This window comes from Rhizophagus irregularis, chromosome 16 (genome assembly GCF_026210795.1).
Source record: "Rhizophagus irregularis chromosome 16, complete sequence".
Taxonomy (NCBI): Eukaryota; Fungi; Glomeromycota; class Glomeromycetes; order Glomerales; family Glomeraceae; genus Rhizophagus; species Rhizophagus irregularis.
Genome location: NC_089444.1, coordinates 1,403,282 through 1,419,283, shown reverse-complemented (window position 1 = coordinate 1,419,283; position 16,002 = coordinate 1,403,282). Strand labels below are relative to the sequence as shown.

Genomic DNA, 16,002 nt, shown 5'->3' with positions numbered 1-16,002 from the left:
CATTCCGGGCTGATTACTAATACTGTAATAAATACAAACACTTCGCTAATACTAATAAGTATAGTAGATAAATAAATGTCGATTTTTTTTAGTAATAATAAATAATTCAACTGGGAAAAAATTATTTTCGCCAACAATAGACTGGATTATAAGGTTTTTTTTTTGCTGACAATAGACTTTTTTTTTGCTGACATTTAGTTAATAAATTTTTTTAATAAAAATTTTTTTACAATTGATCGTATTTTGTGATAAAAAAAATTTTTTTTTTTTGTAATCTTAATAAAAAAATTCATTTAGAAGACCTACTTGATCGGTAAGTCATGTTGTACATCTAATCCAATTCCGGTTAATGAAATTTTAAATCAGAATTTTTTTTTCCTTTCGAACCCAATCTACAGTAAATTTTTTCGGTTCCCCTTTGTTTTTTTTCTTGAACTGATCTTTTACTTTCAGTTCTTTCTTTTTTTTTCAAATTTCCTCTTTTCTCTTTCGAAACACCTTTTTCATTTCTTTTTTCATTTCATTTCATTTCTTTTTCAGTTTTTTTTTCCCAAACTGAAAATTTTTTTTGGATTTTTTTTTTGGTCTTTTTGGACTGAATTATTATCCTTTTTTTTTCAGTACTTATTTTTTTCAAAAAATTCCCCTTTTAAACCGATTTCTTTCTTTATCCTTTTTCTTTTCCCAATTTTTTTTTCTTTTTTTTTCTTTTTCTTTCAAATTTTTTTGTTATTTTTTCTTTCTTTTTCCTTTTCGGTTCTTTTTCAATTTTTTTTTCGTTTTTTTCCAGTTCCAATCCGAATTTTTTTTCCCTTTTCCTTTTTCGGTTTGGCTTTTTTTTCCAAATTTTTTTTCCCAAATACATTCTTTCACCATTTAGGTTTGGGTCGATGCTGCGGCGCAACGGCGATTAATTTTAGTATTAGAAGAGTAACAAAACTTTTTTACAATTCCCGATTCTTATTAATATTTTTTAGGCTGTATCAAGTTCGATCGTTATAATTAATATTTCTGGGAATTTTTTTTTTTTCATGACAATAGAAGTTTTTCAGAATTTTTTTTCATATTTAATAATTAGTGAGATAATGTTTTTTCTATAACAATAGATTGCTATAATGAATTTCTTTGAGATATAATAACAAAATATATGTATTTTTTTCAGTAGCAGATGTAATTTTTTTTAATGCTACAATGAAAATTTTTTTAAGATAAAAAAAAGAGATTTTTTTGTAACAATGTAACAATAAACTACTTATACAAAATTATCTTTGTATTTCATACACTGTGCACACAATTCATTGTTATTTGTATAATCATATAAATTGTGTAATTTATTATATTTATTTCCTACTAATACCATCATAATAATAGTAAAAACTAGACCTATTCACACTGCATGGCAAATAAATATAAGTGTGTTCATTATTACTCTCATAGTCTCATCCCCAGCGCAGCGCGACGGTTACGCCTAGTTTTCTATAATATTAACTAGAGTCATACCCTAGGGCCGGCCAGTGACCGGCCTTTACTAAGAGTATGATATATACCATAAATTTTACCACTTATTTGCAGAAACAAAAGTATTGGTAATATAATATATAATTTAATTTTCAATCAATTCAATATCAATATCAATAATATAAAAAATGTACCCTATACTTAGCGCATGAGAGCTAACCAAATTAGTAAAATTTTCCTTCCTTTCCAGGATAGCACGATTAGCATAACAACCAATTACAAGAAATATCACTATTAAAATGAAGATCACCTGATATCATTAACTATATAGCGTGATCTGTATATGGTGTCAATAAGGGCCATCCTTAACCTGATCCACCGGTCCAGATGCTTATTCTGGACCAGTCAACTTTTGATTGGCTAATCAGCCCTTTTATTACATAACTCCGGCATAATTTATTTTATCTCTTACTCTTCCTATCTTTCACTCTTTCTCTATTCTTTTTTGTGGTATGTTGGTACTTAGTATTTCATATTTCATTTCAGTTTGTATATTTTAATTTTAATTGTATTTATTGTAGTTTTATGATAATACTAAATGTTTTTTATTTTCTTTTTGAAGAGTTTTATGATATATTGATATTATTCTGGAAATCAAGTGTTTTTTTTTTAAGTTTTGGGGTTAAGCAAAGTTGTTCAAAAAAGGTTGTAAATTACACATTTATAACAAAACTTTTAAAGCTAATATAATACTATTACTTTGTACTTTTGTTTTGATATTAACGTTAAAATAATTTTAATAATAAAATTACAGTAAAAAATAATGTAAAGACCTTTTTTATAAAGTTATATATGCAATTTTACTTATTTATTAATAAAGTTTAATAAAATGCATACCAAAATACAAATTTTAAATAACATATTACTTTAAAACGGTAGTATTAAATGCTTTAAAAAAAGGCATTTCGTAACTTTTTTTTTAAAAAAAACGCGAATTGTTTTTTTTTCCAAGACAAATGTTACACAAAACAATCTCATCCAATTAGATTTGCTGGTCCAGGATAAGCATCTGGACCGTGGCCCAGGATAAGGATGCTCGTCAATAAGCATCGGATTACAAATTTTTAAAAAGAGAACTCATACTATCTTTTTCTGGTTTAGTTAAATTGGAATTTTAATAATAAAATACTTTTATTTAATTACTTAATTTAGTTAATAAAGATTATGCAAAGTAATTGTGTATTGAAAAAAAATTCCATGATTATTTTTAGTATAATTGATAGTCATATTAACGTAATTTTATGATGAAAATGAAAAAAAAATTTTAGATAATTTTTTTTTTAAAAAAAAAATATACAATAATAATAAATTACAATTGTTTTTAGTTATTTCATTTAACTAACTTATTAAAGATAGTTTAAATTCACTATCTCACAATTTCACAAAAAAGAAAAATACTGATTTTCTTTTTCTATTGTCTTACATTCGGACTTTTCCTTTTTATATATAAATCGATCATATCATTATCAGTAACAATGTGCTATAATTAGAATCATGTTAAAATTGTTAGATTAAAAAATTTTATTATTATCCAATTAGTTTAGTTGCTTTAAATCTATCTATATAAAACTGAAAGAAATATTTCACCATTATTATATTAAGGAAATTCATATTAATGAATGAATTCAGTTGTAATATAATTAGTTGTAATATAATTCATCATTAAAATAGGTAATATTAATAAAAAGTTCAACCTGCTTGTAAATAAAAAAAATAATTATTATGATAAAACAATAGATTATTAAAATTTCCATCTATTTTAATATCATTTTTCCTAATAAAAAGAAATTTTATTATAAAACAAATTGTTATTAATGACATATTAAATATTTTCTTAAAAATTTAAGAATATAATAATTTAATAACGTCAAAAGTAGTTATGCTCAAAGATACTGTAATTATCTTATAATTACCACTGCTTCAATTGTTACAAGCTCCAGCTCAAACACGTTAAACGAATTTTCTATATTCACTTCAAATTTATTTATATTATTTTTCCCAATGATCGTTTACTTTTTCCTTACTAATGGGTCGCATTCATTTTACTGACAATTATTTCACTGACCCTATAATCATTTTTCTTAATAGGTTTTTGGCCTCCCTTTGAGTTTGATAACTTTATAATAAGATTAACATAAAATATAATGTAATTTTTTACTTTGTTAGAATTTTAAAACATCATACATGCAATTCATTATATTTATTTTTCATATAATTATAAATACTTTATTTAATCATAAAAAATATATTCCAATAAAATATCATACTGTAGTAATGTTAAAGAAAATAAATAGTAGTAAATAATAAAGAAATTTATACCCAAGATCCCTTTCCTTTCTTCAATTCAGTTACTTTTATCTATAAGTGAAAAATAAATTATTAAATAATATTATTAATAAAATAAATCATATAAAAGGTTACTGTATATAAGTACCTAGGTCTAGTTTGGTAAAATCTATTGCTTCTATTGATTCTATAATATATATAAAAATAAGTATATACATCAAATAAAATATTTAAAGAATGCTTTTGTAAAGTTAAATTTGGAAATTAATTACCTGAATATTCTCCAAATGAATTATCATCATCCTTGTTATCAATAGCATTTTTTGGTTTTGGAAGATTTTTAAAATCTAAAAGTCTACTCGTGTAAACTGCTTGAGGATTTGTAGTATATGAAAGAGTAGGTCCATTATATAATAATGAAGAAGAAGTTAACTTCTCATTAATTTTATCTACTTCTTCAATTTGCTTTTTGATTTCAGTTTCATCATCATAATATGATCCTTCCCATAAATTGTGTAATAAACTTGATAATTTTTTTGCTTTAGGTCGTTTTAAAGGATCAGCATCCCAACATTGTTTAATTATGTTTAGAATTAATTGAGGAATTTTATAATTTGATTTTGGCCTAAGTCCTTGACAAATGCTAATAGCTAAAAATTTATCATGAACAATATCATGGTAAGGAGGGAGCCCTGTACAAACTTCATACACAATAATTCCAAATCCATAAATATCGCTTTCTTGAGTATATTCTTTTCCTCTTAGAACTTCTGGTGCTACATAGGGTAATACTCCATATAATTCTTTACATTCATTTTGGGATGATTTTACATTCACTGGTCGAGATAATCCCAAATCAGTAATGAAAGTATAATCTTCATCTTTTAATATATTACCACAATGAAAATCACGATGAATTAACCCTTTTTGATGAATAACCTCAAGGCCTTTTGCAATTTTTTTTAAAATATCAAACTTTTCAAACCATTTTGTTGTTTTAAAACTATTATTTAAATGTTGTCTTAAACTACCATCTTTTGCATATCCCATTACCATCATAAAATTTTTAGATTCTGGATCTTTAGTAATGCCAAAACACCGTGATGTTAAACTAATTTTACCATAATCCTCTTTTGAAAAAAAAACATGTGTTCCAATCTAAAAAAGAATCCATAATAACAATAATTAATAGATAGTTTAACATTTATAATAGGACAATATCTTGAAATTATATACAAAATAAGTAACTTACTTCTCTTATAAAATCGGATGTAATATCTTGAGAATTATCTAAACATTTTAAAATAACTGGAAAATTCTCATATTGCCTACAATAATATTTAAATCTTATCCATTTATTATTTTCAAAATCCCAACTTTCTATAAATCCATCTTTCCAAATTGCTTTATAAATAGTTCCAAATCCTCCTTTTGTCAAGTATTCAACATTTTCAAATCTATCATATTCAATCCATTCTAAAACTCCCCTATCATTTTTAGCTATAAGTTGTACTTTTTGAATAAACTTATCAATTTTATGATTTCCACTAGTCCAATTTTTAAAATTTTGCTGAAAAGTCTTAGCATTACATGACATACACCAACTACTAAATTTACTCGTATAAGCAGTATTAGGCTGCTTACATCCTATGCATAAACCATTTTTTATATAACGTATTTTTAATTTTTTATTTAATATTAACTTATCAATTAACAAAATTTGTTTTTTAGTTAGGTTCTCATGATCAAAATCTTTTATTTGCTCAAATATATCATCAGTAAGTATAAATTCTTCCATATTGGATTAATAAATGTGACTTCAATTTTTACGTTTAGACAGAAAAAAAAGATTTTTTTTTTTTTAGAAAAAAAAAACGCCTTTTAAAACGTATTACAGTTACACAGCAGCGATTGACAAAATCATTTTTATTTAGGTCAAAACAATAAAATGTTCAATAAGTCAGCTGATGATCACAAAAATCACAGATTATTAAGAATTTCCTTTTTTATAAATCCCAAACAAAATACTTGTTTCACAAAAAAAAAAAGCTTTGTCGATCATCCAACACAAAAATATTATTTAGTACAATTATACTTATAATTAGAATCATGTTAAAATTTTAGGTTAAAAAATTTTAAAAAAATGTATTATAGTTGCATAAAACTAAAAGGAAATATTTTACCATTATTATATGAAGGAAATTCATATTAATGAATAAATTCAGTTATAATATAATTCGTCATTAAAGTAGGTAATGCTTATAAAAATTTCAATTGTTTTAATTTCAAAATAGTTATATAAAATTATTTTGATTCACATGTACAGTATCTCTTATATAGCTATTTTATATTAAAGATTTTAAAAGTATGTACTGTACCTTTTTCAAAAATAAAAAAAAAGAAATTTAAATCAATTGGTATAGGATAATTTAATGTGCTCAGTTTTATTTTTTTTTTATGGATGGCGAAAATTTTACGTTATCTCTCTCTATAAAAATTATTTGTATCATAATAAAAGTTTAAAAACTTAAAAAATTTTTTATATAATAATTATATTAAATCTTTCTATTGATTATTATTATAATAATATAGAATAAATAAATGTAAATTCTCATAAAAACTTGAAAATTTTTGAAAATTTTTTTTTCGTTTCCATTTATTTGATGATTTTTTTTTATAGCGATAGACGGTAGATCCAGCGTAAAGTTATAGAATTCGAAAATACATAAAACAATAATATTAAAAAAAAAATTCTTTTTTTTATAAACTAGATCTAAAAAAAAACATCATCTCTACTAGTCATTTCAAATAAAAATTATTAAAATAAATTATAAGAATTAAAAAAATGATTAAAAAATGATTGAAAGATGATTGATTAAAAAATATTTATGCAAACAATTAAATGATTAAAAATTTTTTTTATTTTTTTTAAGTTTAAAAAAATATATACAATTGATATTTATCTATTAATAACAAGAGGTCATTTTCATGGGGGAGTTTGACATACTTTTAAAAGATCTTTTAAGTGAAAGTTATTGTAAAAAAAAATGACTTCAATTTATAAATATACAAATTGTTGATCTCTCCTTTAACAAGAAGGAGAAATATGGCATGATGGTAGATGAAGAGGAGTGATGGGAGACGAAAAGGAGTGATGAGAAGATGAAGAGGGGTGATGGGAGACGAAAAGGAGTGATGAAAAGATGAAGAGGAGTGATGGGGACGAAAAAGAATGATGGGAGACGAAAAGAAGTGATGGGAGACGAAAAGGAGCGATAGGAGACAGATGGGAGACGAAGAGGAGTGATGGGATATGAAAAGGAGTGATGAGAAGATAAAGAGGTGTGATGGGAGATAAAGAGGCGTGATGGGAGATGAAAAGGAGTGATGAGAAGATGAAGAGGAGTATTGGGGATGAAAAGGAGTGATGGGGGATGAAAGGAATGATGGGAGACGAAAAGGAGTGATAGGAGACGAAAAGGAGTGATGGGAGACAAAAAAGAGTGATGAGAAGATAAAGAGGCATGATGGGAGACGAAAAGAAGTGATGGGAAGATGAAGAGGAGTGATGGGAGACGAAAAGGAGCGATGAGAGACAAAAAGAAATGATGGGAATTAAACAGGAGAGAAAGAGATAATGGAAAATGAAAAGATGTAATAGAAATTAATGGGAGATGAATAGTATAGAATAATGAAAAGTAATAGGAGGTGAAAAATGATGAGAGACAAAAAATAAAAAAATGATTATGATAGGAGGTTGGATAGTAATGATAGGAAACCAAGTAAAAATAAAACCATGAAGTAAAAAAAAAACAAAGTTAGTATATAAGATAGAAATGAAATAAAAAAAATAAATAAACAATAAAAAATATACCTTTATTAATTATAGAATCAAAAAAACTGAAAGATATAAAAAAAATAAAAAAATAAGTAAAAAACAAAACGTAAAGTGAAAACAACTGAACCGTAATTGCAGAACTTGAAGGACTAAAGGATCTAAAAAATAAAAAATAATGAAATAGTGATAGTAAGAAACAAAGTGCATGAAACCCATTTTTTTTATAAAATTATTTATTAGAATTATGAATTTTATGTCATGTATAATGGTCTTAATCATGGTGGGTATTATTTTTGAAAGTATTGTATGCAGTTGCAAATGGTATTTTTATTTAATGACAGTCTGACAAAATGAACATACATAATACATGCAGGTTTGTATTATTAGAAATTTTATATTTAGAAGCAAAAAACATAAATAAGTAGTACCTTTTAAATAAATTGAAATGAATTTAAAAACCTTTATAAAACAACTTTTTTGGTTAGAAATGTAATTCTTGAAATTTTCATAGCGGATTTTATACCAGTGACATAATCATTAATTACTTAGGATACAGAGATATTGCGCAAGTTTCCCATTTTCCTTCAGTGTGTTTTTTTGTAACTTTCTGTAATTCAAAAAATGTAGTGATTTCAACAGTTAAAAAGGAAATAATATTTTAAATTTATTTTCTTAAACTATATATTTTGTTAATCCATTGACAAATCCTTCAACTTACTCATTTGACTATATATGACACAACAAATGATATTGTAGAAGGTATTTTATTATTATCATTATTATTTATTATTTATTATTATGTGATTAATAATTATCTAAATCCATTTTTTATTATGATAATCATGATAAAAATATCAATATTTATTATGGCAATTAAATCATGATAAAACAATCAAATTTTTGTTCAATTTTTCTTTTATTACAATATAATAATTAAATATTTATCTAGATCTATTTTTATTGTGATAATTAAGAATCTTTTAATGATTTTAAACAATTAATTTTTTATTATGATCATTACGATAGAAACATAAATTTTCATTATGATAATCATGATAAAACAATTAAAATTTTTGTTCAATAATGTAAAAAAAAAATAATATTGTTAAATTAATAAATTATCAATAATTTTAAATTTAGTTAAATTATCTATCAATATTTAATATTTTATTTATATTATCTAGTTTTTATGATTTTCTTGTCATAAAAAAATGATACAATATAAATTTAACTTTATGATGGTTGGTGTAACGTGTACCAGCGAAACTATTGGTCCATTGATTGATCGGCTAATCACTTCTTAAGTAGACTAACGTTAAACAACAAACGTCGGGATTCCTTTTTTGGATGTTGATCATCATTTAGTCATGCTTACTTAATACATTTAAAAATTCAAACGGTTTCCCCCATAAAAACGAAATGTTTTATATTTGTGTTCGTGTGTAAGAAACGTCTAAAAAAGCACATTTATGTCTTATTATAAAAAAAACAAAATTAAGATTTTTTAGACATTTATTACATTTATTACACATGAGCATTACCGCTTGCCTTAATGGTAATTAACCAAATAAGGTATTATATATTATCTGATTAACAACTGGAAATTTAATTAATAAAATAATAAATATATTTAATAAAAATTGATAACCACAAAATAATGTACTTTGTTTTGCGATTATATAAGTATATTATTAATTATTAGTCAGAAGTTCCCGTTTTTTTAAATGTTTACTTGTTTATATTTAGACAGATTTTTTTTTCTTTATTCATTATTATTCAAAATCATCATTTTTCAAATATTAATTTTTTTCACTTTTTATTTGTTCCCTTTCTTAATTTGTGTTAATTTCGTTTCATCATTATCCTTTATGATGAAATGTTTAATAATTACTCCAATAATAAAAAAATATTTCTGCTAGTTTATCACATGCGTCTCAACTAAAATAATAAAGCCAATGCATCAATTACATTATTACATCTAAATTTAAAACGGACTTTCCATAATAATTCTAAAATCCCATGAGACGATCAAGGAATACTTCCGTATCACTAACAGAAGGTTGGTCGTACAAAATTATTTTTCGCCAATAATTAAAAGATAATTCTGCTAGTTGATCATATGCTTCTCAACTAATCAAGTAAAATAATAAAGCCGATACATCAATTACATATCATTATGCATATTTGCTCTTCGATAGAGTAGTACTTTTAAATTTAAAACGGGCTTTCTAAAATTCCAAATGGAAAGTTATTTAATAATGTATCATTCTGATATGTATATAAAAACTTCCAAATTCTTATCGTTATTGTTACATTTATTAATTAATATAACAAAATGGAGCCTGTAAATACAATCGACGAAAATTCTTTTGACCCAACACCAAGATTAAAATCTAGTCCTATACCGATTAAATTTATTTCTTTTAATGAGGGTGATGAAAATTGTATCTGTTGTGGAGAAAAATACATTCAACCACTTCTAAGTTATAACCAAAAATAATGTAAAAAATGTTTATCAAGTTATATTAACGATACAACTGATTATAATATGTATTTGGACGTATTAGTAGACTTAGAATGTAGTGATCATGAAATAAATAAGACAAAAGTACCACAAAGTATTCAAGAATGCTGTGGAGACTTGAAAATTTTATCATTTAAACAAATATTAGACGATCATTCAACTTTTGGCAGTAAATATGATAAAGTGTATAAAAGTGAAAAATATTGTAAATTATGTGGGAAATCATTATTACATCGAGAAACATATATTACAAAAGAATTAATATTTTGTTCAGATTGTTATTTAATTTTTACTGAACGTATAGAATCATCTTTGGTTAAAAAAGAAATTTCAATTTTTTACATACCACGGTGGCATACTGCTTATAAGTGTGATGCCTGTTATTCAACATTAATATTTACATCAGACTGTCAAAAGTATTGTTCAAATTGTTATATATTTTATGTTGGATGCAGATATTGTTTAACAACAAATATTATTTTTGGTCCTACAAGTCAAACTCAATGTAAAAAATGTAAAAGAATATCATTTATCAGTTGTCTAGATGATTCTCTTTTAAATAATATTATTTTATGTGATAACTTAGCTAAGTTTGAAAATATTGTAAATAAACTTGATAAATATTATATGCATGTGGACATATTAGATGCTTTGTTTGGAAAAAATATTATAATACCAATTAGGTGGATACCATATTCTCAATTTAAAGATGTAAAAGAAATGACAAAAGGAGGATATGGTATTATATATAAAGCAACTTGGTTAAGTAATAATGAAACAGTCATTTTAAAAAGATTTGAAAATTCTAAAAATAATAATAAATATTTCTTAAATGAGGTGAATTACTACTTTTACATATTTTCTTGAATAATTTTTATTAACTTAATTTAATATTTGATTTTTTAATTAAACTTTTTAAATTTAATAGTTAAAATCAAGTCAGCATTGTTATAGTAGAAATTTTCATAATCATATAATTAAAATTTATGGCTTTACAAAAGATCCTGAATTAGGGGATTATGTATTAGTTATGAAATATGCAACAGAAGGAGATTTACATAAATATTTACAAAAGGAATTTACAAATATTACATGGAATTATCAAAAACTACGTATATTGTGGCAAATTTCAGAGGGGTATGTATATTTTAAAATGTATTCATTATATTCTTAATTTAAGTTACTATATTAACTTTTTTTATATAGACTTGAACATATTCATAAAAATAAATTCATACATCGAGATTTTCATAGCGGAAATATGTTATTTGATTTAAATATCAGTGCAGGTAAAAATTATCAATGGAAAATTGGGGATCTAGGATTATCACAAGAAATAAATAATGAATCATCAAATAATGAGATATATGGAATTATACCTTATATTGCACCGGAAATATTTAAGGGGTCTTCATTTTCTAAAAAATCTGATATCTATAGTTTGGGTATGGTTATGTGGGAACTTACAACAGGTTGTAAACCTTTTGATAATGTTAAACATGATCATAATCTTATTTATAACATTCTTGATGGTGAACGACCCAAAATTACAGAAGATACACCAGAATGTTATGCTAATTTAATGAAAAGTTGTTGGAATCCTGATCCAACAAAAAGACCTTCTATAAAAGATATTCGTTTAACTTTTGGTAGATGGACTTTTAAAAGTAAAAATAAAGCAGAATTTATTCAAGCTGAAACAAAAAGAATGGAACTTATACAATCAAAGAAGCTTGGACCAGAATTTGCTGAAAAACGACATTCAGAAGCCATTTATATAAGTAGGCCACTAAGCGCTTTAATTTCTAAATGTTTATCCACAAATTCATCATCAATTTCAATTGGTAATAAAAAAGGTAAAAAAATATTTATTGTAAATAAAAATACTACTTAATCTTAAAAGTTAAAACACACGTTATCTTCTTTAGATTCTAATTATATTTATGTTTCGGAAGAACAAGAGCTTGATATAGACATTGAAAGGTATTTTCATTGTAAATGGTAGTACGATGTTTACTAATTAATTAATTGACACTAATTTATTATTTAGTTCATCATCACAAAATTTAAGTTTAAAAATTCAAAGTACTTCAAGCTCTTTTAAAAAGCGAAACATTGAAGAATTAAATCTTGAAACCGATGACAATAGTGGTAAATATCAATCTTTGTCGGTGTATATTTTGATTTTTTGTATGTATATTTTATTTTAACCAAATCTAAAATTTTTAAAGTAGGAAAACGTATTAAAACTAGTTAAATTAATTATTGAATTTCGGTTATTACCCCAGAAGCTGAATAATCGTCGTAGAAAACAATTGTTTGTATTTGTAAATGAGTATATCCTTACTCGCGGTACAGTCATGTGCATTTTACTGCGGAATCTGCGGATTTTGTAGATATCTCTCAGTCCGGCAAAATTGTAGATTAGATTTAATAACAGGTAATACAGGTCAAATATCAGACACGGTGTAACATTTTGTCAATCCATGCTTGATTTTTCACCCGCCCAATGCCTGATAGTTTAGTCCAACTCGGCTTGCCATAGTTTTTTCATTTAATTGTTAAACATTAGAATGTTGCCATGTTGTCAAAAAAAAATACTACAAAATATTTTTATTAATTAAATTATAAAATATTTTATAATTATTTCTTATTATTTTATATTACGTCAATCTTAAACTTATAACCAACTTGGGAAAAGTATTTGAACGATTAAATGTATTAGAATTTGTTCATTTCATTTATTATTATTCTTTTGATACTCATTTTACTTGAATAAATTATTAATTTAACTAAATCATTTGAATTAAAATCTTTATTCAAAAATCTGGTGATTATTTAGAGAATTCTGGATATGGATTCAGTTATAATAGTCTATTATTAAATCAACAATTTCTTTAATTAATTAATTATAAAATATTGTAAAAATATTAATTTTTTTTGATTTTTATGAATTTGAAAATCAAACTATTTATCCAGCGTTCAATTTAATTGAAAAAAAATCTTAATTATCTTATCAACTAGGGTAATTAAGTACAAGTTAGTGAGCTTTTAAACATTATAATTTATTTAACTATCCCTTAAATTGTAAGGGTTAAAATTAATTTTAATAATCTTTGAAGTTTTAAGAGTTCACATTATTACATTATTAAATTCATTGCAGAAACATCATATTTTTAAACAACGTTGTACTACGCCAAAATCACGTGTTAAGCCGTTGTTTTATTGAACGTCATACGACGCATTGTAAAAGTGAGAAAATGTATCGCCACTATGCTTTTTTAATTTACTGCAACAACGAATTCACTATACCCATTTCACTATTGCGAATATACAGTCAATATACAATTATTTATTTACAACGTTGTAAACATACTTTAATTATATATATTTAATAAAATAAATAATGCTATATTACATTGCAACACTAACTATACATTATTAAGTATTAATATAATTCTATTTATACATCAGAATGTAACATCTTACATACATTCCGTCCAAACTAGTCTGCATTCAAAGCCTAAATTTAACGTTAGCGAGTGAATTCTACAAAAATTAAAATAGTTAACATTTTTTTTAAAATAGATTTTGAAAATTTTTGAAAACTTAGCCGAATTTGGTGAAACTTTATTAATAATTTGCTAATCAGAGAAGCGGATCCTAGACCTTGCTCTCGCATTTTCTTTTAATATGAACGGCAGCCAACAAGCCTTTTAGTGTTTTAATCAAACAATTAGGACTCTATTAATAAGATTTCTGAACCGTTTTAGGTATAGTCGGAAGTAAACATTCAATTTGTTTAAAAAAGATTATTAAACCCCTTTTTTTCTAATATAATAAAAATTATTTTTAGATAGCTGTATTGTATAATTTAAATTATTAAAGTTTGTACAGGTTTTCTTTTTTGAAATTGTTTTTCTCAAGAAAATTTTTAATGTCGTAGTAATCTTAAAACGTCATTTAAATTAGAATATACGGTAAAAATGGACGATTTTGTGGTCATGTATTTATGATGTTTTGGTATTAACATACTGTATATCCCCTTAATCCTTAAAAATGTTTCGAATTAGATTTTTCTTTTTTTTTTTAATCCTGCGCAATGCGTAAAAATGATTTTTTTTGAACATATTTTAGTAAATTTTCTCACATAAATTACCATTTAAAAAATTTTCAGTAATAAATATTAAATATTTATAAGAATTTTTATTAAAACGCAATAACTTTATATTAGTTCTTATTAATCTTATCTGCAACCGGAACAATAAAAGGACACTTCAATAATAGAAGTTTTTTAATTGCTTCAAAAATAATAATAATGAAATTTCGTTATTTAATGTTAAAATTTGAAAAGTGAAATGGGAATCAACGAAAAATTTACTAATTCACATTATCAAAATGATTGACTTACGCAGTTTAGTCCCATCTAATTTCAAATTTATAAGACCAAATTTTATGATCAATGACTTGATGTATTTACGCCATTACGCCGATTTTTTTTTTTTAATTAATTTAAATTTGTATTGGTTTTCCTTTTTTTTTCAATAAAGGTATTTAAAAAAAAGCATCCTTTGATTTTGCCTCGTTACATTCCAGCATGATCCCCTATATCAAATAAAAATACTCATTATTGTGCTCAAAAGAAATTTTTAATGTGGTAAGATTTGATTACGAACAATCCGTGTTACGAGCAATCATGAAAGAATACGATTTACCGTGATGTATTCTAATAGCTTGTTTTACTTAAAAGGTAATACAGCTTTGTTCTGATCCGATTTTCACAATCAAATTAATGATAATAGGCGATCTATTAATAGTAAATGAGAAAGAATAATAGTAAAAATCGTAACCGCGTGATCTATTAACTGTTAATAGTTTTATTGGTAAAATTATGCGAAAAAATTAATCGCAATCGCGTGATCTTTGTTATTAAAAATTATTTATCGATAAAAAAATTAAATTACTAACTGTATTACAATAACAAAATAAATAAAAAGCGATTATTAATATTTCCATTTTTATTTAACAATTATAACAATTAAAAACAATTATTTAAGAGATTTAAAATTTCCCCCTTTTCGAATATTTGTCAATAATTGTCATACAAATAATTGTGATGATGTTGATAAGCGTTTCCTTATTACCTTGATAAAATCTTTTCGCATATTTTACTGATAAATCAACTTTTTTTTACTTTTTTTTTCACTGTAATCACATCATCTCTGATACATGACGAAGATTAGTTATGCCCGCCTAATTTTACTCGCGCAACGCCTCTTAGTTGCGATTCTTTATTAATAAATACCTATCCTTTCAACAATCCCACCTACATCCTCAAAGACCTGTTCAGCGACCGTTATTTTTACCCAATCCAATAAATACCAGGTCCGATTTAGTCCACTAATGGTGCATAAATTATCATTCAGTATTTTCTCTTAAATTGACGTACTAATTATTCTATATTCTCTTTTTTTTCTTAAAATTGATCAATCAATTATTCTCTATATTTCCCCTTTTCCTTTAAAGATGTTTCGTACTTCAGACGATATTTGGTGGGCAAGGATTTTTGATAGACTTGATGAGTTTTTACATAACTATCCAAAATTACCAAAAAACTCGGTACCAGAAAGCAGGTGGGTGGGTGTATGAGTGTATTACTTTATTAATTAAGTACCACTTAATGTTGACTTTGTATGGAATGCAATTTGTTTTTCAAAATAGGCTCAAAAGTAACTATCAAAGATTATAACACCTTCCATCATCATTACGGATCAAGTGGATACAAGTTTCGGTTTGATTAAACGGTGACAATAATGCTGGCAAAGCGTACATAATT

The 16,002-nt window shown here is 24.6% G+C and overlaps 2 protein-coding genes across 2 annotated transcripts; one reads left to right on the top strand and one right to left on the bottom strand.

The window, feature by feature from the left end:
• Positions 1 to 3,726: 3,726 nt before the first annotated feature.
• OCT59_008070 (uncharacterized protein) lies at positions 3,727 to 5,661 on the bottom strand. Its single transcript, XM_066142217.1, has 4 exons — positions 5,057 to 5,661; positions 4,077 to 4,962; positions 3,953 to 3,991; positions 3,727 to 3,876 (listed from the first exon to the last, which is right to left on the bottom strand). Exons 1-4 carry the CDS (start codon positions 5,600 to 5,602, stop codon positions 3,863 to 3,865), a joined length of 1,485 nt encoding a protein of 494 aa, XP_065999120.1. The 5' UTR covers positions 5,603 to 5,661; the 3' UTR covers positions 3,727 to 3,862.
• A 4,316-nt stretch (positions 5,662 to 9,977) lies between these two features.
• OCT59_008069 (uncharacterized protein) lies at positions 9,978 to 12,423 on the top strand (the record flags this gene model as incomplete). Its single annotated transcript, XM_066142216.1, has 8 exons — positions 9,978 to 10,086; positions 10,210 to 11,003; positions 11,095 to 11,303; positions 11,373 to 11,455; positions 11,720 to 12,022; positions 12,095 to 12,149; positions 12,217 to 12,317; positions 12,398 to 12,423. The coding sequence occupies 8 exons, from the start codon at positions 9,978 to 9,980 to the stop codon at positions 12,421 to 12,423; spliced, it is 1,680 nt and encodes a 559-aa protein (XP_065999119.1).
• Positions 12,424 to 16,002: the final 3,579 nt, after the last annotated feature.

Excerpts from the sequence above, each read along its gene's own strand:
- OCT59_008070 (XM_066142217.1), bottom strand. The coding sequence starts at position 5,602 with ATGGAAGAATTTATACTTACTGATGATATATTTGAGCAAATAAAAGAT. Across the intron at positions 4,963-5,056 it reads CATCCGATTTTATAAGAGAA|ATTGGAACACATGTTTTTTT; the intron begins GTAAGTTACTTA and ends ATTCTTTTTTAG. Across the intron at positions 3,992-4,076 it reads TTCATTTGGAGAATATTCAG|AATCAATAGAAGCAATAGAT; the intron begins GTAATTAATTTC and ends TATATATTATAG.